Source organism: Asterias amurensis, chromosome 19, assembly GCF_032118995.1.
Source record: "Asterias amurensis chromosome 19, ASM3211899v1".
NCBI lineage: Eukaryota > Metazoa > Echinodermata > Asteroidea > Forcipulatida > Asteriidae > Asterias > Asterias amurensis.
Window position 1 is genome coordinate 11,552,002 of NC_092666.1, and position 27,760 is coordinate 11,579,761.

At 38.9% G+C, this 27,760-nt stretch overlaps 1 protein-coding gene across 1 annotated transcript; it reads left to right on the forward strand.

Annotated features, from left to right (window-relative positions):
- Positions 1–1,255: 1,255 nt before the first annotated feature.
- Positions 1,256–20,717, forward strand: LOC139951847 (guanylate cyclase soluble subunit beta-2-like). Its single transcript, XM_071950915.1, has 11 exons — positions 1,256–1,306; positions 5,882–5,955; positions 7,057–7,151; positions 8,732–8,995; positions 9,672–9,844; positions 12,384–12,783; positions 13,081–13,401; positions 13,835–13,983; positions 15,162–15,463; positions 19,333–19,484; positions 20,378–20,717. Exons 1-11 carry the CDS (start codon positions 1,256–1,258, stop codon positions 20,665–20,667), a joined length of 2,271 nt encoding a protein of 756 aa, XP_071807016.1. The 3' UTR covers positions 20,668–20,717.
- The last annotated feature ends 7,043 nt before the right edge of the window (positions 20,718–27,760 follow it).

A 27,760-nucleotide genomic window follows, 5' to 3' on the forward strand; every position in this document is an offset into this window, starting at 1 on the left:
TTTTATACTATCAACAGCTCTCCATTGCTCGTTACCAAGTAAGTATTTTGAATAATTAATAAAAGTGTCGAGTGCCTTTAAATAGGTTTGAGTTGTGTAGACTTTTTTCGAGTATTACATCAGGAGAGGGAGCTTCTCTCACCGCCGCCCGGGGGGGGGGGGCATATTGATTTCGAGCGCATCAGGAAATATCTTATATTTTGAGGGAAATAAATAGATTTCGAGTGCATGAAATAAGGAACTTGTAGACAGTGGACACTCTTGGTAATTACTCAAAACCATTTTTAGCATGAAACCTTACTTGGTAACGAGTAATGGGGAGAGGTTGGTAGTTTAAATTATTGTAAGAAACGGCTCCCTCTGAAGTGGAGTAGTTTTCGAGAAAGAAGTAATTTCCCACGAACTAGATTTCGAGACCTCAGATTTAGAATCAAGCATCTGAAAGCACACAACTTCGTACACAAGGGTGTTTTTTCTTTCTATATTATCTCACAACTTCGATGACCAATTATTGAGCTCAAATGTTTACATGTTGTTTTTATTTTATGTTTTTATGCATATGTTGAGATACAGCAAGTGAGGAGACTGGTCTTTGACAATTACCAATAGTGACCAGTGTCCTTAAGCTATTGATGTGATTCTGTTCAAAAACAGTGACAACTTCCAGTGTTAGTTTCCACTAGTTTTCGGTGACTCTTGTGACCAAAATTAACACAAACACGCACATAAATTGTTATTATCACGAATGTTTGTTGAGTCAACCAAAAGTGCAGATCAGCATTCAATCTTTAGTGAATAGCATATTTATCGTAACATGTTTGGGGTCACGACCATGCTCTTATTACTATTTCTTAGAAAGAATAGGGTCATGTGGCTGTCTCTGAGTAGTATTTTGTATAATATATCAGTTTTATTCCCGAACTATTGCCGTTTTAAGGGCTGCAGACTTGTTTTTATGGTGTTGAACTTTTGCCCTTGTAGTAAAGTGTCCGTGCTGTGCATTATGTGCTTGCGTAAAAAAGGATTAAAACCGGTACAATAGGTTATTTTATATTTTTGGATTCTGCTTTTGTTTATATTGTGAATGCTCACTCTTCTTGAATAAAGGACCGGACTCAATTTCACGTATTGTTAGGCCTTGGCAATTAGTCAAAGCATCAACCCAAAACTCTCCCATTAGCCTTGTTGGTTCTTTTGAACCGAACCTTTTAAGAATCTTGTAACATCCTCATCTCACAATGGAAACTTGTACAACATGCTCCCGACGGATGGTGTAGACACTACTTTGAAATCCGTTGTCAACAAGGTTAGAAGCACAAAGAAATTTGTACGGCTGATTTTTGTAAGCTCAAAGGCAGTGGACACTATTGGTAATATTATATGCATAAAATAACAAACCTGTGAAAATTTGAGCTCAATTGGTCATCGAAGTTGCGAGACAATAATGGAAGAAAAAAACACCCTTGTCACACGAAGTTGTGTGCTTTCAGATGTTTGATTTCGGGACCTCAAATTCTAAATCTGAGGTCTCGAAATCAAATTAGTGGGAAATTACTTCTTTCTCAAAAACTACGTTACTTCAGAGGGAGCCGTTTCTCACAATGTTTTATACCATGAACAGCTCCCAATTGGTTGTTATCAAATAAGTTGTTATGCTAATAATTATTTTGAGTAATTACCAATAGTGTCCACTGCCTTTAAAAGGGGTCAGACATTTCCTTCTTCTTATTATTCTTCTAAAGCCAAAATGGCCAAACCTGAAATGACTAGACGTCAAAAACCTCCTCTGGGAACAAAGTTAACTCTTTAGAATAATTGATTATTTCACTTAATTTTTTTAGTATCAGCATGTTAAATTGTGTAATACTTCAGGGGTTTGAAAACAGCTTCTATCAGCATTATCTACTCCAAAAACACAATTCTTTTCTGATAAACCAACAAAACAGTATAGCCAGTAAATAAATGCAGTTCCGGCTGGCAGCAAGATATGACCGGAAACCATGAAGCTCAACATCCTCATCAATCAAAAGGAATGTTTTTGATATTAAATTGTCACTTAGCGAAAAACAACTCTTTAGCAAACTTTTACGTTTTATCACAGCCCTGCAATGCCCGAACTTTGCCGATGCAAATGTTCTGTGTTTCGTATAGCTTTGTAAACTAAAGATCACAAGTCAGTTCTTAAACAGCCAATAAAGGATGATCTCACATATAGATATTACAGTTTTATAACAGCTGCAGTCCATCCAGGAAACATAAAAATATAACGAGTCTCTTACCTCACGTTAAAACATGGTAAAAATGGGTTTTCTCCAGAACGCTCCAAGCCAAATTTCTGAAAAACGTGGGGTCAAACAAACCCGCGCGACAAAGGAATCGTGACGTCAGTGGCGGCTATTTTGGTGTGGAAATGCCAAAGCTGGAGAACTGTGTTCAAAACCAACAGGGGAAACTCGTCACTGGCGTCCAGGGTCATTATAATAGATAAGCCGTTTTTGACTCTCGGCTGAAAAAACCGCGCGGTCGGGTGCATTTTTGACTCGAGATATTTATTACTAAATGCAAATTTTGAGAGTAAAATGGTTATTAACCGGTATCTGCGATGTCTACTTGGTCATATTGAGATCATCCTTTATTGGCTCTTTAAGGTTTTGAAAGACTCAAACGAAGAAATACCCCCCAAGTTTATCAAATATGTATGCAGCGTGGAAACTTGAAAACCTCAAGCTGTTCAGCCAGATTAAACAATGTTTAAATTGACCTGTGACTTCTTGTTATGTTAAAGTAGAGTCAAGGATTTCATAAAAAGTACCTACAAAACATTTCCATATTGCAGTGTAAACTGTTTCAACCCTGTGATGCCCCAATTTTGTCGGGGCCTTGTTGAAAATTAATAATTTTGTTTTTTTTACAAGTCAGTGATTGAAGTTTGGCAAATTTAAACCAAAGAAAACTTCAAGTAGATGTTACATTGAGTTGCAACCCGTCAGATCTGATAACGCATCAACCAAATGTTTTCATACAAAGTACACATAAACTTATTTACGCAACGTAAACTATTATCAAAACTCTTCGATGCCCCATTTTCAGTGAGGCATTGTTCACTATTCATATACTCTGTGGTTCCTTTAGCTTTGTAAATTAAATCCCACAGGTATTTAGGTTTTTGAAGGACTCAAAAGCCTAATATTTATCAATTTTTATGCAGCCTGGAAATTTTAAAACCTCAAGTTAAACAACCAAAATGTGACTTCTTGATCTGGTAAAGCGTGAGTCAAACGACGATTTAAAAAAAATGGATTTACGAAAAAAGTAAACTAAATTACTATCGAGTTAATCTCCTGATGCCACAATTTAAGAAGAGACAATAAAGGACATTACAGATGGACATATTAAAACATGGCATACAGTATAAAAATATAGAACTATAACAAGCAGTTAAAACTATAAAACCACTTAATGGGCATTAAAAATAAAAATTCGTAAAAAGAGTGTTTTTACATTCCGCGATGCCCAAACTTGCAATGCATTGTTAAACATTAATATTCGGTTTTCTTATAGTTTTGTAAAATTGAATCTCACAAATCAGTAATTGAAGTTTGGAAAGTTAAAAACAAAGAAAACTCCAAGTAGATAAAAATTGATTTGCGCAACAACAACCAAAGATTTCCTAAATAAGTACACATAAACTAATTCATGCAGTGTAAACTGTGCGTATACCACAACCCTATACGACGCCCAAATTTGTTTAGACATTGTCAACAAATAGTTTTCTGTTTGTCTTTTTACTTTGTTAATTGAATCCCACGAGTCAATTCTTAAGGGTTTGGAATTCATCAGTTCCTTATTTGATTGCGAAATCAAGATCTTATAAAGAAGCAACCAACGATTGTATGAAACAAAAGTCCATGCAGCTTAAAGGCAGTGGACACTATTGGTAATTGTCAAAGACTAGTCTTCACAGTTGGTGTATCTCAACATATGCATAAAATAACAAACCTGTGAAAATTTGAGCTCAATCGGTCATCGAACTTGCGAGATAATAAGGAAAGAAAAAAACACCCTTGCCACACGAAGTTGTGTGCGTTTAGATCGTTGATTTCGAGACCTCAAGTTCTAAACCTGAGGTCTCGAAATCAAATTAGTGGAAACTTACTTCTTTCTCGAAAACTATGGCACTTCAGAGGGAGCCGATTCTCACAATGTTTTATACCATCAACCTCTCCCCATTAATCGTCACCAAGAAAGGTTTTATGCTAATAAATATTTTGAGTAACTACCAATAGTGTCCACTGCCTTTAAACCATTATCACAACATCGCGATGCCAAGGATTTGTTGAAGCATTGTGTTCACGGGTTTCTTTTAACTTGTAAATACAGTCGCACAAATCAGTTTAAAAAAAGCACAACAAAAACTCAAGTTGAACAATTTTAAATGGATTGCTACCATGTGGTCTGTTAAGACAGCAACGAATGATTTCATAAAAAAGTACGTTATAATTACAAACTCATTTATGCAGCATTATTTTCAATTATATTTATAGAAGTAAGTGCCCTCTTGGCTGACAAAACGTAGTTTAATGTAATCAGAAAAATTACAACAACCTTTGAAGATGCTACTTTGTGGACACACATCATGAGTGGTCATGTGTTTTGAAAACACGTAGAGTTATAACATAATGTACGATTGAACATTTGCCGTTTTTATTGCGTTATTTCGCCGTTGTACTGCGAAATAACGCCGTATTTCATTGCGTTGTTGTAAAGCGAAACAGTGTCGTATTTTATTGAGTTACGTTTTGTATGAAGAAATAATTGTAAATTTTGTATTGCTATAAATGTTAAGGTATCTTTGTTATGTGTATAAGCCTTCTCTTTTAATCAAGGCCAGTTTTTAACTTACCCAGTGTGGGATATTAAAGTTTTTATCTAATCTGATCCAATCGCTTTCTAAGAGTCGTATCTGGGTGCGTTTTCTCTGTTTTCTCCTTTCTTTTACCAATAACTGTTTCGGTCAATGGCCAGTGATAAACCATTGCAAGTTCAAGAATAAAAACAAAGCGAAATAGTGATTAGTTGCGACAGCCAAGACGCAACGCCAGTGATGCGTCCATTTACTGACAGGCGCTTTAACTGCGATGGTCAATCCTACATCTTAATTGATTGAACATCACTTCAACTGCAAAATTAAGTACAATCGCCAGTAACAGCAAATAATTATTACTAGAGTGAAGATACGAGATACAAACTCTTTCCATAACATTGAGGATAATCCAAACATCCATCTCCATCTTTGGAGAGAAGCTTTGTCTGTGCCATGTCATTTTCGTTTGTCATTTTTCAACCAATGAACGTAGATAGAAGTGGATTTTGGAATTAAAGCCTCAGATTTATGGACAACCTGAATTCACATGAGTTCGCTTTGATAAGATTTTACTGTTCAGTGAGTGTCCCTTTAGCTGGACACTACTGGTAATATTGTCAAAGACTAGCCTTCTCAGTTGGTGTATCTCAACATAGTATGCATAAAATAACAAACCTGTAAAAAGTTGAACTTAATTGGTTGTCAAAGTTGCGAGATAATAATGGAAGAAAAAACACCATTGTTACACGATTACACGAAGTTGTGTGCTTTCAGATGCTTGATGGACCTCAAAATCTAATTCTGAGGTCTCGAAATCAAATTCGTGGAAAACTACTTCTTTCTCGAAAACTACGTTACTTTAGAGGGAGCTATTTCTCACAATGTTTTGTACTACCAATAGCTCCGCAATTGCTCGTTACCCAGTAAGCTTTTATGCTAACAATTATTTTGAGTAATTTTCAATAGTGTCCAGTGCCTTTAACACATTTGTGTTTTTGTCTTTTTTTTGTATTGCAGTACGGCTTGATACAAATCTGCCTGAAAGATTTAGTTCTCGAGAGATTTGGCGAGAGTACATGGGACACCATACGGTAAGAAGTAGTCTCATTTTGGGGTCTGTGATTGAGCTTCGCAGGTAGCTTCAAAAGTGTAGGTTGATCCTGGTACGGGGGCTATAGGTGAAAAAGGCAAAGGTTTAAAAGGCAGTGGACACTATTGGTAATAACTCATTTCTGTGGCGAGAAATGGGGTGAGGTTGATGGTATAAAACATTGTGAGAAACGGCTTCATCTGAAGTGCCATAGTTTTCGAGAAAGAAGTAATTTTCCACGAACTTGATTTCGAGACCTCAGATTTAGAACTTGAGGTCTCGAAATCAATCATCTAAAAAGCACACAACTTCGTGTGACAATGACGTTTTTTCTTTCATAAGAAAGAAAGAGGTAAATTCTCACTAAAATAATAAAAGACTCCTAGCTAGAAGTTGTTTATTCCTATAAGAGTAAACAAAAACTGTACAAAGGCACCCAACAATTTCAAAGGCTTTACGTTGGTAAGCCTTGATGTTCAGCAAAAAAAACAACAACAGTTTTTTGTCCCAATGGTTGTATTATGTTACTGTTCACATCAAATGAGTATTGCTTGACCATGAGCAACAAAATTAATGAATGAAAACATTATGTTCGCCGCTAGTGGAGAGTAATTACTCACGAAGGCCGAACTAATCACGAATTTGGTTTTCGTCGTTGAGTTATCATTTTTTTTTTTAGTTGTCAGCTGTGAAGGTTTTCTTGTTTTGTTGGATTAGCTAATGAAGTGATTGATTGCTATGGTGCGTTGCGTTACCCTTTAATTAATCTTACATGCGTGTCGGCTGTGGATTAAAGGTCTGTGGATGATTTTACTGTTTGGTTAGAGACAGATTTGACCTTGCAGTTTTCCTTTTTTTGGGCACTGGGGTGGATTATGCTGCCAGTAGAGCTTAGTTAAGACGTGGTTTAAATTGAACGATTGATTTAATGTTTCCTGGGCAAGAAACAAAGAAGCAAAAAAAAAAAAAAAAAAACAGCACTCAGTGACGTATGAATTCTCATTTGTATTACAGTTTTGAAAGTGGGATGAGAAACACTGGATTATCTTCAAGAAATATCTTTGGTAATACATATTTATTTTGGTATGTTTATCTCAAAAAGGAAAAAAGCTGGAGTGGAAGACAAGTTTGTGAATTTCCAACAATACGATGATGACGTCACATACAAGCTTGCAGAAGCAGCAGCAGATCTTTTGGGTATTATTATGTTTGTATTATTTGACAAAGTTAGATACAGTTAAAATTAGAATGCCTGCGACTTTTGAGTGAGGCAAGAGAAGTTGTTTGTGAAATATCTACGTTGTTGCCAAGGAACTGATGAATTTGTTTTGAATACGCCCCCAATAATTATACGCGTCTCATGCGTGGCAGATAGTGAGTTAAAGAAAACAACATCAATACAAGGTCTAACAAGAGCGCAGTAAAAGATACGATTTGTTTTCTGATCGAGGCATTGAAGGCTTTATTATCTTTAAAGACACCGGACACTATTTGTAATTGTCAAAGACCAGTCTTCTCACTTGGTGTATCTCAACATATGCATGAAATAACAAACCTGTGAAAATTCGAACTCAATCAGTCGTCGAAGTTGCGAGATAATGTTGGAAGAAAAAACACCCTTGTCACACGAAGTTGTTTGCTTTCAGATGCTTGATTTCGGGATCTCAATAGACTGTGCAAGTCTCGCGCGGATTTGAACTTCCGGGACCATTGTGGTCCCAACCTTATGGAGTTTTACGTTGGGGAGATTTTGTTTCGTCCATTACTTTAGTTTAGTGTAGTTTATGACCATAAAAATGACATATGTTGTTAAAAATGTAATACTAATTAACATCATATATAAAAGTAAAAATAAAGTCAACATAATAACAAAGAAAATCCGATATTTAAACTTGACCCCGGGTCAGGTTACTTGGTAAAAATTAAGAATTTGTGCCCATCTCCGATCACGAAACTTACGCAGACGCTTGTTTTGGTCGCGCGGGGTGAAAAACCTTTCATTGGTCGTTTAGTCGTCGGCTTCCTCTTTAAACTGCGTCACGCGTTTATCTCACGCCCTTGCGACCATCGTGCGTCCGCGTATAAACCAGCTTTCAGTAGTTTCACATTCGGGCGAAGATTTACAAAAGGGGTTTCAAAAAATTTAAGACCAAACAAACATCCTTGTCCCAGAGCTTTACTTTTGTCGATACATAGACTTTAACCGATAATTGTGTATGTGTTTAAAACTGCTAAAACTAATTTAAACAAGCTCTATAGGGTATTTTTGTGGTTCAGATTCGGCATTAAGAATAAATTAAAGCAAAGATTTGATTCATAAAAAAAATAAAGTTCTTCAGTTGTCGTGTTTTCTCGCTCCGGTGCGCGCGAGACTTGCACAGTCTATATCTAATTCTGAGGTCTCGAAATTTAAATATTTTAGTGGTAAATTACTTCTTTCTCGAGACTACGTTACTTGAGAGGGAGCCGTTTCTCACAATCTTTTGTACTACCAACCTCTCCCGATATACTCGTTACCAAGTAAGTTGGCACCCGAACAAAGATATTGACAAAAATAGGGCCACCGCCAATAGGGCTAGATAGCTCAGTTGGAAGAGCGCCTGAACGTTAATCCGGATGTCGTTGGTTCGAATACCACTCTAGTCAATTCTTTGTTCAACCCCCAAAATCAATTAAGTTTTTATGCTAACAATTATTAAATTGTCCAGAGCCTTTAAATGGAGTCCTCATTCAAAATATTGTTTATGGCGACGTTCTAATTACTATCAACCGAACAGGTGTGCATACAGACAGCGTCTATGAGCTCTTCGGAGTCTTCTGGGTCACGTGGGTCATGCGCATCGGCTACGACAAACTCATCCGCACCCTGGGCAAGAACCTGGCTGAGTTCATTGGTAACCTTGACTTCATGCACACGGTCTACATGAAGACCATGTACCCTATGATGGACGAGCCGTCCTTCCGTGCGGAAACCAGGGAGGACGGTACCCTGACGTTGCACTACTTCTCCGTGCGTAAGGGACTGAACGGTGTGGTATCAGGTAAGGGTGGTGCTGGGATGCGGATCGGTTTGGGAAACTTTGTTTTCTGCATTTTCATGTGGTACCAAACATTCCCTCGGTTTTATTTAAAAACTGCATATCTACCATTGCAAGGATCCCGTTCCAAATTAAGAATTAGCGAAAGACATGTTTCTACCGGTTTTGGAAGAAAACATTCCTTCCTATTGATGTGCGAACAAAACTTTATTATCTCTGTTAGGTTTGAGGTAACCATGAACAAAAAGTATTGCTATGAGATGCAGGTTACTGTAAAAAACATAAAAAAAAAAAAAACCCAAAACTAATCGATGAGTATCCTATTGTCTTTTGAGAAGCTTATTGGGAACAAACAAATCAGATGATGTAATCAAACTGATTGAAAAGCTGATACAACGGCACGATACTCCCGTTCCTTGTACGCCATGAACAAAATTCCCATTTTTATAGCTTTATACTTAAACTGTGACCCTTTTTTCGAAAACACGTCTTCGGCTCCACAGTTAGCCTTAACCCGCGGTTGTTTTGACAATATTGCGCGTGCTTTCGTACGTGCTGAGGGCTTCAGACGAGAGAACGGAGCCTGAAGCCGAATCCAAAGCCGAAGCCTTGGATTCGAAAAGGGACTGTATTGCTGACTATCAGCGTGTCTTTAAATGGTGTTCTTCCTCTTCCCCAGGTGTGATTAAGGGTGTTGCGAGGATCATATTCTGCGAGCGGATTGAGATGGAGGTGATTGATTACAAGGAGGAGTACCATCGAGGGGTTAGGAAGGACCACTGGGTGTTTCATGTCCGATTTATTGAGTTCAATCTCACCCCGATGGGATTGGACGGCAAAATCAGTCAAGAGGTATTATTACGTAATAATCTCTTTATTTAAAGCTCCAGGGCCCAATTTCATAGAGCTGCTTAAGCATAACAAAAGCTCCAGGGCCCAATAGACTGTGCAAGTCTCGCGCGCACCGGAGCGAGAAAACACGACAACTGAATAACTTTATTTTTTTTATGAATCAAATCTTTGCTTTAATTTTTTCTTAATGCCGAATCTGAACAACAAAAATACCCATTAGAGCTTGTTTAAATTAGTTTTAGCTTTTTAAACAAATACACAATTATCGGTTAAAGTCTATGTATAGACAAAAGTAAAACTCTGGGACAAGGATGTTTGTTTGATCTTAAATGTTTTGAAACCCCTTTTGTAAATCTACGCCCGAATGTGAAACTACTGAAAGCTGGTTTATGAAAAGGCTTTCCATCCCGCGCGGCCAAAACAAGCGTCTGCGTAAGTTTCGTGATCGGAGATGGGCACAAATTCTTAATTTTTTACAAGTAACCTGACCTGAGGTCAAGTTTAAATATCGGTTTTTCTTTGTTTTTATGTTGACTTTATTTTTTACTTTTACATATGTTGTTAATTAGTATTACATTTTTAACAACATATGTCATTTTTATGGTAATAAACTATATTAAACTAAAGTAATGGACGAAACAAAATCTCCCCGACTTAAAACTCCATAAGGTTGGGACCACAATGGTCCCGGAAGTTCAAATCTGCGCGAGACTTGCACAGTCTATTTCATAGAGCTGCTTAAGCGCAACAAAATAGCTAAGCATAACAAAATTACGCTTACCAGAACAATTAATGTTACCAGCCAAACTACCATGTCACAAGTACAATTTGTGACTGGTACCCTGCTTATTTCTTTTTAGCAACTAAGTGTTCAGCAAAATGTTGTGCTTAAGCAGCTCTTTGAAACTGGGCCCAGATATAGACCGTATTGAATATGACGTCACGCAGCTCAAATATCTGACCTACAAGATGGCGTCTGTGCGTGCGCGTGTGCGTGTGCGTGTATGTGCCGTAGAAATCAAACCCATAGATATAGAATTAAATAACTAGATCGGCCGCGCGTACATACGCGCCATTACCTGTGTAGCAAATAAATTGTTCGCCATGGACGCGGTAAAAATTTCACGTTCGAAAGGCGGCGCGCAAAAATGAACACGGGAGATATGCCTTTGACGCGCTAAATGTCACGTGCTGACGGCAAAAAGTCACGTGCTGACGGCAACGCACAGAAAATGTACACGGGAGATAGGCAATGGCAGCCCCCATGCCAGAACCCGCGTTTGTACGCGCGGCCGATCTAGTTATTATACAAATATTGACTGCTTCGAGTGCTATGGTTAAAACTATGACTCCCGAGGTGATCCCCGGAGCGTTCTATTTTCCCGAGGCGAAGCCGAGGGAAAATAGAACGCTACGGGGATCACCTCGGGAGTCATAGTTTTTAACCATTGCACGAGTAAAAGCAGTCAATATTTGTTTTATAACACCCCAAACATTTCTAAATACTGTACTATTATTATTAAGTTACAGACCTGAATGCTACAATCCACGGACGACGCGAATACAGATTGCAAACACTTTTGCTGAATGTGTTGCATGTCGTGTCGTGCAATCCGAAATGGTTACAGACTATTAATTTATCATCCTCGTACACGCAACGGACGTCTGGGTACTGCACGCCGTGTGCTAGTCTGTCGGACTAGCGCATGGCAAACCGACGGCCGTCGTGTAGCAAAACTAAGACATGTCATGTGACGCGCTCTAAACCAATGAGCAGGCAGAATCTTTGCAAGGGGTGTTATAATCTATTTTATAACACCCTTGCAAGTATTCTGCCTGCTCGTTGGTTTAGAGCGGGTCACATGACATGTCTTAGTTATGCTAGACGACGGCCTTGTGATAGTGCGTCGGTTTGCCATGCGCTAGTCCGAAGACTAGCACACGGCGCCGTGCGCTAGTCCGACAGACTAGCACACGGCGTGCAGTACCCAGACGTCCGGTGATCCCCGTAGCGTTCTATTTTCCCTCGGCTTCGCCTCGGGGAAAATAGAACGCTCCGGGGATCACCTCGGGAGTCATAGTTTTAACCATAGCACTCGAAGCAGTCAATATTTGTATACTATATCTATGATCAAACCGGGAATGTTGCGTGCTGCGCTTCGATGATGTATGCGATTGGACGCGCATACAGTTTGCCCTACAAAATGGCGACTTTTAATAGCAAAAGGGGGTGATTCCGCAAGTCATCTTGAACTAATTTTGGGAGGGTGCCCATGAACAAACAATGAAAGCTCTTTTAAGAACAACAATAAGGAGTCGTTACATGGTACACCCGTAATGTATCAAGCATATACCCAACTCCATCATACAATGTTTTATTTCATACACAAGAAAACGTTTAACAAATCAAAACAAACATGGGATTTCAGTAATGCCGTGTCATAAAAATCCGTTTCAACATCAGGTTTTCGTGACAGAAGCATAAACAGCCACTGAATAATTTCGTAAAAACTTCTGACAATTTGATGTCCTTTTGTAGGAGTGGTTGTCCATACTAGTGACAGAAAAAGACTCCGATGTCAAAGACAAGATCCCCGATGTTACCACCATTAAAGAGCAGCATGAAACCGAACAATTCGTTGCCCACATTCCGGACAAGATCCATGTGGATCCGTCCACCTTCTGTCACGCGTTTCCGTACCACGTGGTTTTCGACAAGAACCTCGTCATCCAGCACTCTGGGGTCAAGATCCAGCAGTTCTGTCCAAGGGTTACCGAAGAGGGTGCGTCGTTCGAGGACTTCTTCAGCGTGAGACATCCGAACATCGCCCTCAACGTCGAGAGCCTGCGAACCTTCAGGACGTCAATATTCATTGTTGACTTCCGGAAGGAGGAACTGAACGCAAAGATGCAAGACAAGCCTACGATATCACTAAGAGGTATTCTCTTAAACAAATCATAGACCTTTTCGCAAAAACCCATGTTGAAACTGTTGAATGAGGTGCATGCTAGTCTAGTAAGGGATCAGAATTGATCGCTAGCTAGACCAGTATGCACCTACCTCATCCCACCCTAACGCGCACGTACCGAGTATTTGCAATAAGGTATATTGCTTGAGTAGTTCTGTACACGCGCATATTACCGAGAGAACAATAGATTTACCTGCTAAGTCTGCTGCCACCTAGCGTCTAAAAGTCCTCCAATAACCGGAACACTTTTCTCTATTTTCCTCCTAGGCCAGATGCTGTGGATGGAAGTTGGGCAGAAGATGGTTTTCCTCTGCTCCCCTCGCCTCACCAAGCTAGAGGACCTCACCGAGCGGGGTCTCCACTTCTCGGACATCGCACCCCACGACATCACGCGAGATCTCATCCTCTTCAATCAGCAGAGGATCGCAGAAGTCGAGTTGTCCAAGCAGTTGGAGCAGAAGAAGGAGGAGCTGAGGGTGCTGATGAAGGATCTCGCTGAAGAGAAGAAGAAGACAGACACGCTGCTATACTCCATGCTGCCCAGGGAGGTGGCCAATGAGCTTCGAGAGGGACGACACGTTCAAGCAGGTGAGTCCGTGGTCAGACTTATCTTTAAGTGACTACGTTTTGTTTATATAGTCACCAATATCGTGACAATAACTAATGGAGAAAATATATTTAATACGTATCAAGATTCGTAAACTTGCCCAGTCCTTTCATGCAAGCCGATGTTGCGCCATCTACCGATTACTTAAACAAAACCTATCGTTGACGAACAGAGTTTTTTTTCTGCTTTTTTTACACCAGAACGGTCTAATGCACTTGATTATTTTCTTTGCATCAATATGTAGCAAACACGCCAGTTTTGCAGTGTACACGAGTTTGGCTGGACATACTTTGTTAAAGAACAGGAGTTTGGCGCTCAGCCATATCCACTGCCGAAGCCTTTAATTTGGACACGCCGAATAAACCTTCAAACACAGATATAAATGTCTTGAACCAAGACTCTTTCGTTTAACAGGAGAGTTTCCGCAGGTGACCATACTCTTCAGTGACGTAGTTCATTTCACAGACATGTGCAGTCAGTGCCAGCCGATCCAGATAGTCCATCTGCTCAATGCTATGTACACCAGATTTGATAGGTTGACCAGCGCCTGTGGCGTCTACAAGGTAATTAGCTTGTACCCTTAAAGAATTACCATAACACCATAACGGGTAGGTGATTTGGAAGGCACCTGAGACATTCCGAATGCCCTAGGTACCAGTGTTCCGTTTGTCCTACATACAAGTGTTTTATGAACCCCAAGGTACCATTGTTCTAATAGTGAGAGTGTTCCGTATGCCCTGTGAACTAGTGTTCTACATGCCCTTAGTATGGATTCCGTATGCCCGTGGTTCAAGGGTTTTGTATGCCGCATACAATGGTTACGTGTGCCTTGTACTACTGTTCCGTTATGCACTAGACACCAGTGTTCTGCATGCCCAAAGTACCATAGTTCCTTTTTTATGCCCAAGGTACCATTGTTCCTTCGTTGGTACGAAGTGTTTCGGATGCCCTTGGTACTGCTCCATATAATCCAGGCACCAGTGTTCTGCATGTCCAAAGTACCATAGTTCCTTTTTTATGCCCAATGTACCATTGTTCGTTGTTACGAAGTGTTTCGGATGCCCTAGGTACAAGTGTTCTATTTGCTCTATAGGCACTAGTGTTCTGTATGCCCAAAGTACCATAGCTCCTTTAATGCACAATGTACCATGATTGTTCCTTCGTTGTTACGAAGTGTTTTGGATGCCCTGTGCTCCATAAGCTCTAGGTACAAGTGTTCTGTGGGCCATTATGTCCAAAGTCAATTCCATAGTGCTACTGAGTGGTGGAGTGTTACATAATTATTGAGGCACTAATCATTCACCTCTGCCTCAGCGCCTTAGAGCAAACTTTTGACAGAATTTGTAAGAAACAAAAATCGTGAAGATCACAGATTTACATAAAACTTACACGGTCTAATGATGATGATAGTAGAAAACATCCCTTGAAATATTTCTGTCAGAAATTTCATATAGTCTTATTTCGCGTTTGGAGTTTATCGCTCAGTGAGCGTTTTATTCATTTTTGTTTAGGCATCGATGCAATGCAAAATTTGTAATCATTTTTTCACTATTCTCGATTGATCTCGAACTTCTACAGGTTTGTCAGTTATGTATAATGGTGGATTACATAAAGTGCTTACACTGCCAGCAACATGTTTTGATAGCAAAACCAATTCTGTAATGTTCCTTTAAGTGACTTTTGATTGATTGATTGATTGATTGATTGATTGATTGATTGATTGATTGATTGATTGATGTAGGTAGAGACAATTGGTGATGCGTACATGGTGGTCGGTGGTCTCCCAGTTGAGACAGACGCACACGCTCAGCGAGTAGCTCGATTCGGTCTCCAGCAGCTTAACTCAACCAATGAAGTCTTGTCCCCAATCACCGGAGAGGCAATCCAGATACGTGTTGGAATACACACTGGTCCCGTGGTAGCTGGTGTAGTCGGTCTAAAGATGCCTCGATATTGTCTCTTCGGGGACACCGTAAATACTGCGTCACGAATGGAGAGCACGGGCGTGCCTGGAAAGGTGCATACAAGTGAAGATGTAGTAAGGTAAAACCCATGCACTTAAAGGCACTGGACACTGCTGGCAATTACTCAATGGAAGACTTTGAGGCGCTAGGTGACAGCAGACTTACTGGGTAAATTTCAATTGTTTACGTAGTTCTGAGCATGTGCATTTTACCTGGTAAGTCTGCTGCCACCAAGCGTTCTGAAAGTCTCCCATTATAAGCAAAGAAAAACTTACTTGGTAACGAGCAATGGAGAGCCGTTGATAGTATAAAACTTTGTTAGAAACGGCTCCCTCTGAAGTAATACAATTTTTGTACAAGATTTTTCACTGGAAGCAAGGGTAAATTCTCACTCAAAATCATTAAAGACTGGTGGCCTTTTACTCCTATCTGAAAGCATACCAAACTTGTACAACGTTTTCTTGCAACTTCAATGACCAATTTGGTAAAATATTCACAGACTTGTTACTTCATACATATGTTGGGATACATCAAGTGAGAATACTAGTCTTTGACAATTATTACCAAACGTGTTCAGTGCTTATTAAAGACACTGGAAACTGTTTGCATAATTTTGTATTAGCTTAAAAACTTAACGAGCAATGGAGAGCTGTTGATAGTATAAAACATTGTGAGAAACGGCTCTCTCTGAAGTAACGTAGTTTTTAACAAGAGGTAATTTTTCACTAGCAGCAAGGTTTTTTTCTGTCATTATTCTCTCGCAACTCCGTAGACCACACGAGTTCAAAATATTCTAACTTTGGGGCATAAAGACCAATATTTTGTCACATAACCACATAACTTTGAAGTGAAATGTTTTCCAGAATGCTTATAGACACTGGACACCATTGGTATTTGTCAAAGACTCACACTCGATGTATCTCAACATATATACATAACATAACAAACCTGTGAAAATTTGAGCTCAATCGGTCGTCGAAGTTGCGAGATAATAATGAAAGAAAAACACCGTTGTCACAAGAAGTTGTGTGCTTTCAGATGCTTGATTTCGAGACCTCAAGTTCTAAATCTGAGGTCTCGAAATCAAATTCGTGGAAAATTACTTCTTTCTCGAAAATACTCCCTTTCAGAGGGAGCCGTTTCTCACAATGTTTTATACTATCAACCTCTCCCCATTACTCGTTACCAAGTATGGTTTTATGCTAATAATTATTTTGAGTAATTACCAATAGTGTCCACTGCCTTTAAACCAGTGGAATAATGCTGTATGTACGCTTCTAGCTAAAGGTTTATTGTAATTGATTGTCAATAAGTGATATCAAACGGCCTTCCCTTTAAGCGTATATTTTTTTTTCTTCAAAAAAAGGGTCGGAATGAACCTCGATTTTATTTTCAGTCACTCAGTCAATGTATGTTTTAATCACGCATAAATCGTGATATTCAAAAACGAAGAGCCTTGGACAACTGTTTATACTTGCACGAGAATGGAAATTAAAATGTCGAAGATTTTTAGATGGTCACAGATAAATACAACGGAACGGGAGACAGTTTAAAGGCAATGGACATTATTGGTAATTGTCAAAGACTAGCCTTCACAGTTGGTGTATCTAAACATAATTATGCATAAAATAACAAACCTGTGCAAATTTGAGCTCAATTTGCGAGATAATAATGATAATAGCATCGAACTTGCGAGATAATAATGAAAAAAAAAACACCCTTGTCACACGAAGTTGTGTGCATTTAGATGAATGATTTCGAGACCTCAAGTTCTAAATCTGAGGTCTCGAAATCAAATACGTGGACAATTACTTCTTTCTCGAAAACTATGACACTTCAGAGGGAGCCGTTTATCACAATGTTTTAAACTATCAACCTCTCCCCATTACTAGTTACCAAGGTTTTATGATAATAATTATTTTGAGTAATTACCAATAGACTGTGCAAGTCTCGCGAGAAATTGAACTTCCGGGACCATTGTGGTCCCAACTTAATGGAGTTTTACGTTGGGGAGATTTTGTTCTGTCAATAATTTTAGTTTAACAAAAGTTATGACTCTAAAAAGTGAATGTGTTCTTGGGAATGTAAAAATAAGTAATTAAAAACAGAAAAGTAAAATCAATTCAACAAATTAACGAAGAAAACTAAAGAAAAAAACTTGACCTCCAGTTTCCGGTTTACTCTAAACAATTAAGAATATTACCCAATTGACGTTCCCATTATCGCTGAACCTATGTGATGATCGCACCAATTGGACGTGATTCACAAACGGGGTTTATTAGAAAAACCATCCAGGTCGATGTCGAACAGCGATCCTCGTCCCGATAAATGTATAATTTTTACGTTAATTTAAACAAAACAATAATTATGTACACGAATTAAAATAATAATTATACAAAAAGTACGTTAAAAGTAATAATCTTTGAGAATTTTTTAACAAATAACATTTTCAATACAATTTGGTTTTGTACAAAAATATACTTTTTTTCTAATTAAGTTCTCGTTTTCGCTACGTGCGAGACTTGCACAGTCTATAGTGTCCACTGCCTTTAATTTAGGTTTAAAATTAAGGTTTGCAGACACTGACCTCACATCGAGGTCGCTGTGCATTTCCCTCTGTGGAACTGTTTTGTTACAATTCTATTTCAATATTATCAATATAAAACCACTCGGATAACGACTGATATAAAGACTAACTTTGAGGTTGAGTAAAAGATAATTTGACTTTAGATTTGGACTGTAAGCAAGCCTAGAGCAAGGCACTTAACCATAATTGCTTCGTCCTCCTGACAGGAAGTGAAGCTGTAGGTCCCGCTGTGTGTTGTGATTTTATGTAAAGAAACGCAGTCTTCTCACTTGGTGTATCTCAACATTAGGCATAACAAAACATAACACACCTGTGCAAATTTGAGCTCAATTGGTCGTCGAAGTTGCGAAATAATAATGAAAGAAAAAACACCCTTGTCACACGAAATTGTGTGCTTTCAGATGCTAGATTTCGAGACCTAAAAATCTAATTTTGAGGTCTCGAAATCAAATTTGTGGAAAATTACTCCTTTGTCGAAAACTACATTACCTCAGAGGGAGCCGTTTCTCACAAAGTTTTATAATATCAACAGCTCCCGATTACTCGTTACCAAGTAAGGTTTTACGCACAAACAAGTTGTTGAGTAATTGTCAATAGTGTCCGCTGCCTTTAAGCTATTGCTATGAGAAAGTGTTTATCCCTGAACGATAAACACGGCAAGTCTCAGTAATTGATGTTTGATTAATATGTTTATGCATTGCTTGAAATTCAGTAGAAGATTTAACACAGAATGCACTAAATAATGACACGTGAGTCGTTAGAGGAACGGTACAGAATTGGTTCGAAACAAAAATCGTGAAGATCACAGATTTACATAAAACTTACACGGTCTAATGATGATTATAGTTGAAAACATCCCTTGAAATATTTCTGTCTGAAATGTCTTATTTAATGAGAAATACATAATCTAACTTCGCGTTTGGAGTTTATCGCTCAGTGAGCGTTTCATTCATTTTTATTTTGGCATTGATGCAACGCAAAACTTGTAATCGGTTTTCACTGTTTTCTCGCTACCCAGATGGCAGATCGATCTTAAACTTCTACATGTTTATCAGTTTATGTATACGGTGGGTTGCATTAAGTGCTTACACTGCCAGCAACTGTTTTGTTAGCAAAAAAATTGAATAAATAATACTTAACAAATTAAACATAACAACATCACAACAAGTAATGTTGGAAGCTTTGCATGGTGTGAAGAATAGGAACAAACTACAACTAGGCCTAATAGTTAACTTGCGCGTACAACCGTATGATAATTTCTTATGAGGGAGTGTTTGGCTCCGAAAAGAGTAAGTTTTGGTGTAGATTATTAAAAAAGAAAAAAAGGTCTAAGGACACTGTTGTTATATTTTCATACTCAGGGCTGTACAGTCACAAAACGACAAGTTCATATTCGAGTCACGTGGTGACATCGAGGTCAAAGGTAAAGGCAAGATGCGTACCTACTTCCTGACCGGTATGCATAAAGATGAAGGTAGTGACGTCATCAACTTGGACCATTTCACGGATGAAGGTAATGCTTTTTCTTTAAATTAAAAATGGTTAAAACGACAAATTTGAAACATTTCAGTTTTGAAGTTCATAATTTGATTTTCTTCTTAAATACACTTTTAAATTCGTTTTATTTATAATACAAAACAGCAGTCCGAAATAACGGTTTGAACAATCTACTTAAATAACTTTTTTGTTTTTCTCCTACTTTTACTGTGGAAACAATTTGTCCACTTCTTGGTGCCAATGACTATTAATTTGTTTGCTTAACATTATTTTAAAAGTTGTATAAATAGATAAATCATAGACAATCGACACTTTGAAAACAAAGGATGATGACAGTGTTTTATACTGTCCCATAAAAGTCAATGTTCTATGTTGATTAACACCCCTCTGTAACGACTGGTATGGTCCATCTTAGAATATCAAGGCATATAAGCTTACCAATGTGTACGACGTGGTTAAGCCAATGGAAATATTTGAAATAATGGCCCTCACTATCGTAAACAACTCTCAAGAGAAATTGCAATGGAAATTCATGGAGACATTTTAATAAATTTAATTTGAGAAAATCAAGTAATAAGCCACAAGGAAACTGACTAGGTCAAATGCTAAATGGTTGGGTTAAACAAAGATATATTGAGCCCCAGCATTTTTGTCTTTGTTTGAAGAAGTTGTGCTACAGTCAATTCGTCTTGTTACACACATTGATTGCATAATTCCAATTGCCATGTCAATATTGTCTACATTTCGATTTAGTGCGAAGGACGTGCAAGATTTGATATTGAGGGACGCTTAGTGGATCCTGACTTACGGTACATGAACAGCGGTCAAATAAGTTGAGCCCAAGTCAATATTTGTCTTTGTTCGAACCCAAATAAATGAGAGAGTTTTGCATTTATTTGGACATTACAGACCCACCACCTTACACGCAGGATCCATCACCAACTCACGTCACCACTCCGCCCCCAACGACCAACAAATCCACAGCATCAATGAACGATCCAAGGGGATCAACTCTTGTCTTACCCCCTTCTCCGACACCCATGAAGTGCCCAGTTATGGCAGCTGTAACAGCGGCGGCATCCAGCGAAGGTGCCCGAGAGACTCCCCAACAAACTCGGGAGATTCCCAGTCAGGCAAGGGGAAACCCCACGCCACAACCAGTCCAGGAGCGTCCTTCCAAGATATGTACATTGCTGTGAATTGACATATTGGTGCGTTCGTTTAGCTTCCCTGGGTCTACCCCGCGGTGCTCACTCGGGTGAGCCCCTGACAAGAGCTAAACGAACGACCACTCACCGCTCTCGTAGTGACGTCGTTTATCAGGGGCCAGCCCCCTAAGTGACCCACTCCACAAGCAGGGCACTGGGGGCTGACCTGGGTGAGCCCCTGGAATGGCGTCAAAAGCTATTCGAACGCATCGGGGCAGACCGGGATCACCCAGGGCAGCTAAACGAACGCACCCTGAATACTGTACTAAGGCAAATGCCAACTACCTCCTCCAATCCGCCCCAATTTTGCTGCGCACATTATTGTTATTCTCACATTCTAATTATCACCAATTGTCTACAGTTTGATATATCACGCTATAGATAACCTGAACATCTGACGTCACACTTCGAGCCTCGTAAATTAGGGAGGTTTAGCTGCACGTTCCGCGTGAACGTGAACGTGAACGTGAACGTCACAAAATTGTGTCGTAAAATCTCACGTTTTTAGCATACGTGAAATTAAAATTTTTTACGTCAGGTACGTACGTGCACGCAGACGTCATACGTGAGCATGCAATAAGCCAAAGTGGCGACGTCACCCAGAAAGGTTTTCCCCTGTCTGAATGGGAATTTCCCGAGTTTGTGGGGAGTCTCTCGGGCACCTTTCTGGTGAAAAATTTGTAAATTTGTTGTATAAAAGGCCGAAATGAATTTCCCATCGTGGATAATAAAGTGAATTGAAATTGAAATTAAAACAACACAAAATGTTGACGTTCACGCTCACATAATTGAAGCTAAACCTCTCTATTACGACAAAGATCTGCCTTTTAGCCAACGTCCATAACCACCTTTGACCTGACATTAATTTTGCATGGCCTTATTGGTCATGGAGACTCGCAGTTAAATCTCACGTACATGTGTATACATGTACATATAGCGCAATACATGTCTTTAATCTTTCGGATAAAGACAGTTGATCAGTCTAGCAAAATGGACGTGCATGGTGTGAGCATTTTGTGGACGGTAGGTGGCAGCAGACTCTTGCTTAAAAGGTAGCTAAGCACGACAAAATACTATGATTTTAGTATATTAAGGTTACTGGCCAAAAATATGATTCCACATGTACCATATTCTGACTGGTGTCTTACTCATATGTTTGCTTAGCAGGAAATTGTTAAGCAATGTTTTCTGCTCGGGCATCAAAATGAAATTGAGCGAAGATGGTTTGGTTCAGTAGCCGATTTCACGAAACTTTACGCAACTGCGTATAGTCCACTTGCGCAACGTTTATGGCGCAACTTACGCAATAAACGTTGCGCAAGTGGACTTACGCAGTTGCGTAAAGTTTCGTGAAATCGGCTGCTGGTCTCTGGCAACTTCATATAAATAACTGTATTAACACTTGATGACATCTGCACCAGTTCTAAAACCACGGGCCGCTCCCCACACCCTAGTGACTCCCTTTCATTGTCCAAGGTATCTGAAGTTGAAAAGTTAGGTGTTAATAAGTTTTGTGAATAATATATTTATTCTTATTTTATTCGTTTCTGATATGTATATATAGGTGAGTTGGTTTTATTTTGTAAATAATAATAATATTATGAACTTATAATTTTCTCACTGAAACTTATTGATATTATCCACCTCAACTATTTTTGTATGTACAAGTCAAAACACACTTTATCACTTTAACTGAGAACTATATGAAATAAAATTAATTTAAACCAACGATCATCGTAGATACAAGTCTGTAGTGTTCCGTTGTTAGTAGTGTTAAAGGGTCAAGTCAATTTGGATTAGGCGATTTCGGTTATAAAAGAGTAAATTGGAAACTATGCAAAATTGAAGCATTTTTGCGTGGATCATTATGTATTATTTCCAATTATGTATTAGTTTCCTGAGACACGCCCAAAACCGACGGCTGTGTGCTCTTTTAAATTAAAGGCATGACCGAAATTACAAACAACTGACTTTTGTGGCATTTCACGACTGCTCTGTGTGGTTGAATGAATGAATTAAAAAAACAACATACATGAAGAGTCCGATTTTTAAGCAGGCCTTCACCATCAAAATATGATACATTTTCATTGGCAGTAATTGACGACATAAAAAAAGACATACTTTTAAATAATATGACCAAACTCGACGTCTGGGAACTCCAACCACTCAGGTTGCTGACCTGGGCATTGCAACCCATTGAATAAGAAAACAAAACTACATTCTATTGCGTCACACGTGTTGCATCACTGTCCAATAAACCGTAGCTTGTTTGCGTATTATGCAGCTGTTGAATCTCAGTTTAGTTAATCTTGCTTTTTAGCAAAGATCGTTAAGAACTGGAAGTATGCACCGGACGCCATTTTCAGTGAGAGTTTCTTTGTGTATACAATGAACATCGCTGTCAATGATGTAACTACTCCAAGTTGCCTATTATGGGTAAGTTGATTCAGCGATCACCTATACATGCAATACATCCTGGGTACCAAGCAAAATCGCCCATTAAACTGAAGACCTTTGATCGACCTTGCTCCACATTGCACCTTGCGGCGCTACTATTTTTCTTTTAGAGTGTTCTTGTTTTACGGTTTTTGTACCGAACGAACAGTCTACATAGGCCACTACTATTGGAAAACTTTGACTGCTTCATGGTAAACCCACAATGTGGGTTTACCAATGATCAGACAGCAATGTCTATATTATACACAAGAATAAAGGAACTACACAACGGTCAACTCATTACCAACTCGACCATGCTCTGTTTAGACCATTCGAATCATGTGCGCAGTGGACATTATGTCACTGGTACGCGGCTTTGTGTATAATACATACACGATGTTGGACTGTTTGGGACCACCACAAGATGGCGACCGTGCTTTTTACGGAAGTGCAACTCAATTACTTCTTATATCCGGTGAGTTAACTCTTGAATTGTCAAAAGCCAACTAAGAAATTAAAATACACATGAACAGTCTTATCATGATGGGAAACCAAAAGTATAATTACGAGAAAATGATGACTGACGTACAAGTGTACCAGAATAATAACCAAACAAGTGTGCAGTGTACTTAAAGACAGTGGACACGATTGGTAATTGTCAAAGACCAGTCTTCTCACTTGGTGTATCTCAACATATACATAAAATAACAAACCTGTGGAAATTTGAGCTCAATCGGTCATCGAAGTTGCGAGATAATAATGAAAGAAAAAACACCCTTGTCACACGAAGTTGTGTTCTTTTAGATGGTTGATTTCGAGACCTCAAATTCTGAACTTGAGGTCTCGAAATCAAATTCGTTGAAAAATACTTCTTTCTCGAAAACTATGTCACTTCAGAGGGAGCCGTTTCTCACAATGTTTTATACCATCAACCTCTCCCCATTACTCATTACCAAGTAAGGTTTTATGCTAATAATTATTTTGAGTAATTACCAGTAGTGTCCACTGCCTTTAACTAATATTGTGACGGAACATTTTCCGCATCTTGCAATCATGTTTTCACTCATTTTTACGTTAAGAAATATCTCATTATTTTGAATAAAATGAACACTATTTTATTTCAAAACAAATGAAAAGTTGGTGGCAGGATTATACTGAAACTTGTTCAGTCTGTATGGGAGAACGTAATGGAAACATCACCACACATAGGGAAATGTTGTCTCCTAGTGTGCCCCCCCCCCATACTGTAAATTATTAACCAGGGCTGAAATACGTCGATTCAAAAGAGGGCGCTGTTACACAAAGTTTGAAGACAAATATTGAGAGTCAGGCCGTGTCCGAATGGGAAACTTTAGACTAGCTGCCAATCACCAAGAGAGGGCGCTCTTCACCAGGTAATGTCAACAACTTAGGAAAAGGAAAAGCATGAGTGACGGTCACTGACAGCAAATACCTTGTGTTTTGCGTGTTTTTGATTTTGTATTTTAGATTTAGCCAAACTGTATTTTGTTTTTCATAACACATTGCCAGCATAAACCAAACTGTTCTGAAACAGGACGTACTGGACACGAGTTCCCCAATGATAACCAGCGGTGTGCATGAGTTTTTAGGAGTGTTTCTTCTAGGGTAATTAGCAAAAATTCCAAAATGCTGACCTACCAAAAATTAACAAGAAATCTGAAGTTAAGTTGTATGACAATGTATCTGATTTAATTTTCAAGAGGCTGAGAGACTTCTAAATATGTTTTGAGTATTTTTGAATTTTTAGCATTTACCATTGTTTGCTATAGGAGTTGTGCACCCTTACCTGGTAGGTCTGCTGCCCTCTAGTGGCAGAGCTTTCAAAAAGTCTCCCATTGGCGATTTCGGCTACAGCTACGGCTAGGGCGCGCGCGTCTGCTATTCTTCAACACTGACAGACGCGCTGATCTAGCCGTAGCTGCAGCCAAAGTCGCCAATTCGGACACGGCTTAAGCATTTAGTGTACGAGAAATGAGAGTGGTGCGACGGGCATAATTATAGAGGCAATCGATTGTCTCGTTTACGAACGTACCTAGCGCCCTCTATTGATGATGTATGAAGTTCATTTTTTAGGAACTCAAAATGCGCAACGTCATGTGTCAACATCTTTTATTATACCATAAAAGTGATTCAGTTTGCATGAGGCCCGAGAGCTAAGATATCCAAAGAGTGCAGTGACCTCGCCAATCAGTCACAAACACAACCGTCTGCTCTGCGAGATACAAACCCCGGGGAGTAATCTCTCCAAAGCAGAGAGGGGGCCTCGCGGCTCGATCCCCCCGCTAAGCTAACCGACACTCTAGCGGAGGTTGTGACGAGGGAGGTGTTAACGTGCGCCCCGCGCAACATCACCGGACGCTGTCTGGTGGATTAGGCCGAGTCAAGAGCGGTTTGAGTGAGGGTTCTAATCGGTGTACCCAGGGGAGTGATTGTCACTTACCATCTAGTAATTAGCTCGCTGAGAAGAAGAGCAGCGCCCAGTGAATGTGCAACAATTTTAAATATACTCAATGAATCTTCAAAGAGCGGTGTTCATGAATCTTTTTTTTTCCTGAACTAAAAAATAAACAAATAAATCTTCAAAATGCAGGGCGTTTTTTATAATGCAACTTTAACCCTATAAACAGAAAAACAGTTTCAAAAACAAACCCCGAAACGAAGACTATCCCATCGTCATACACCTTTTGCGAGTGCATACAACGTTCGGTATGTCTAAGAGGGAGCCCCCCCCCCCGCCACCCCCCTCAAAAAAGAAAGAAAAGAAAAGAAAAAAAAGATCATAGCTCCAGAAAACAACCCCCACCACCCCAAGATCATCTGAAGAGATTCACATAACGCAAACCTAGGGCTACTTTCAAGACTACTTTCATAATTTCTTTGGTCTGAGCCAGTTTTCATAGAGGTGCTGAGCACCAAACATTGCTTAACAGTTTGCTGCTTAGAACAAACTAGCAGGATACCAGTCACAGGTGGCACATGTGAAATGGTATTTTGGGGTGGCAACCTTGTTTTTGTAAACATATTTTGTATTCTGCTTACAAATAGCTTCTTTTTTTTGTTTGAGAAGCTCTATCAAATTGGTCTCAGGGATTTCTTATTGATTGTTTTCCACAATATTATTTCTGGTTCTGGAGTTTTGCTCCAACAATTTGCTGCTTAAAAAAATGAGCAGGATACAAGTCGCAGATAGCATTATGTGAAATCGTACTTTGGGAGACAACCTTATTCCGATAAGTATACTTTTGTTGTGCTTAGCTACTTTTCTGTTTAACGTTACAGAATTGGTTGGAAGAAAAAAAGTCGTGAAGATCACAGATTTACCTAAAAGTTACAAGGTCTAATGATGATGATAGTAGTTGACATATTTGTTGAGAAATAAATAATCTTATTTCTGTTTGGAGTTTATCGTCCAGTGAGCATTTTATTTCTTTTTCTTTTTGCATCGATGCCATGCAAAACATAATGTGTTATCGGTTTTTCACTATTTTCTCGTGACCAAGATGGCCGATCGATCAGTTTATGTATATGGTGGATTACATAAAGTACTTACACTACCAGCAACTGTTTGGTAAGCAAAAACATTTCTGTAATGTTCCTTTAAGCAGCTCTATCAAGTTTGGATCAGGATGTTTTTTTTTTAGTTTTAAAATAACAATTTACTATGTTTTTCTTAAGGAAAGCCAATGCTCGCAAACAAGATGAAGACATGGTATGAAAAAGAGCCTAAAACGGAAGTGCACATGGTAGAAGTGTGGTTAAAGATGATGGACTTGAACAGGTTTAAGACTGGAGAAAGCAGTAGAAGGAAGACAAAGGTAAGCCGTTCCAGATTCAGGATATACTTGATGCAAGTCCTAATTAATCACGGAAGAAAACAGACAGAGTTTAACAGCGGTGTCTTTTTAGCTCAAAAATATGACCGGGCCCGATATAGCGGCTTTGACACTGGCTGTGGCTGACTACCCTCAGCAACGGTCTTAGGAACAGCCGTAACCGCCAGTTCCGATGCATCATGAGTTTGGAAGCAAAATTCATGTAGACTTGAAAGCACCCCTATACCTACTAGAAAGCACCCCTATACCTTCTAGAAAGCACCCCTATACCTACCATACTACTACTTTAGTACCGCCAACTCGAGGCATTGGGGGTGGGGGAATACCATCTACCTGTAACGAAAAAAGCCCCCAAAACATAAAAATTAAAAAAATAGTAATGATGGATGTACATCAAACAATACTTCTGCAAGTTTTATCACCAACTCGAAGCATTGAAAAAAAAAAAAAAAAAAAACCAAAACCACACTAAAAACACAAAGGTCAATGAATATCAACAAAAACAACAACAAACACAAATAAAGTGCAACACGAAAAAATGCATAAAATGTTGAATAAAAGTAGTTTGACTAATGAACTTTTTTTTGGCCATTCATTAACTTATATGCCTATAGGTAGCTATATATCTTAAATGCAAACCCAAAAAACAGGTATTCTAATTTTAGGGGAAATAATATCAATAATGACATATTATTTTTTTAAGGAGCCATTTTATTTCTTCGATCACAAGAAATCTTGAATTTTACCTCTACAAACAACTTTATCTCCTCTGAAAAAAAAAAGAAAATAAAATG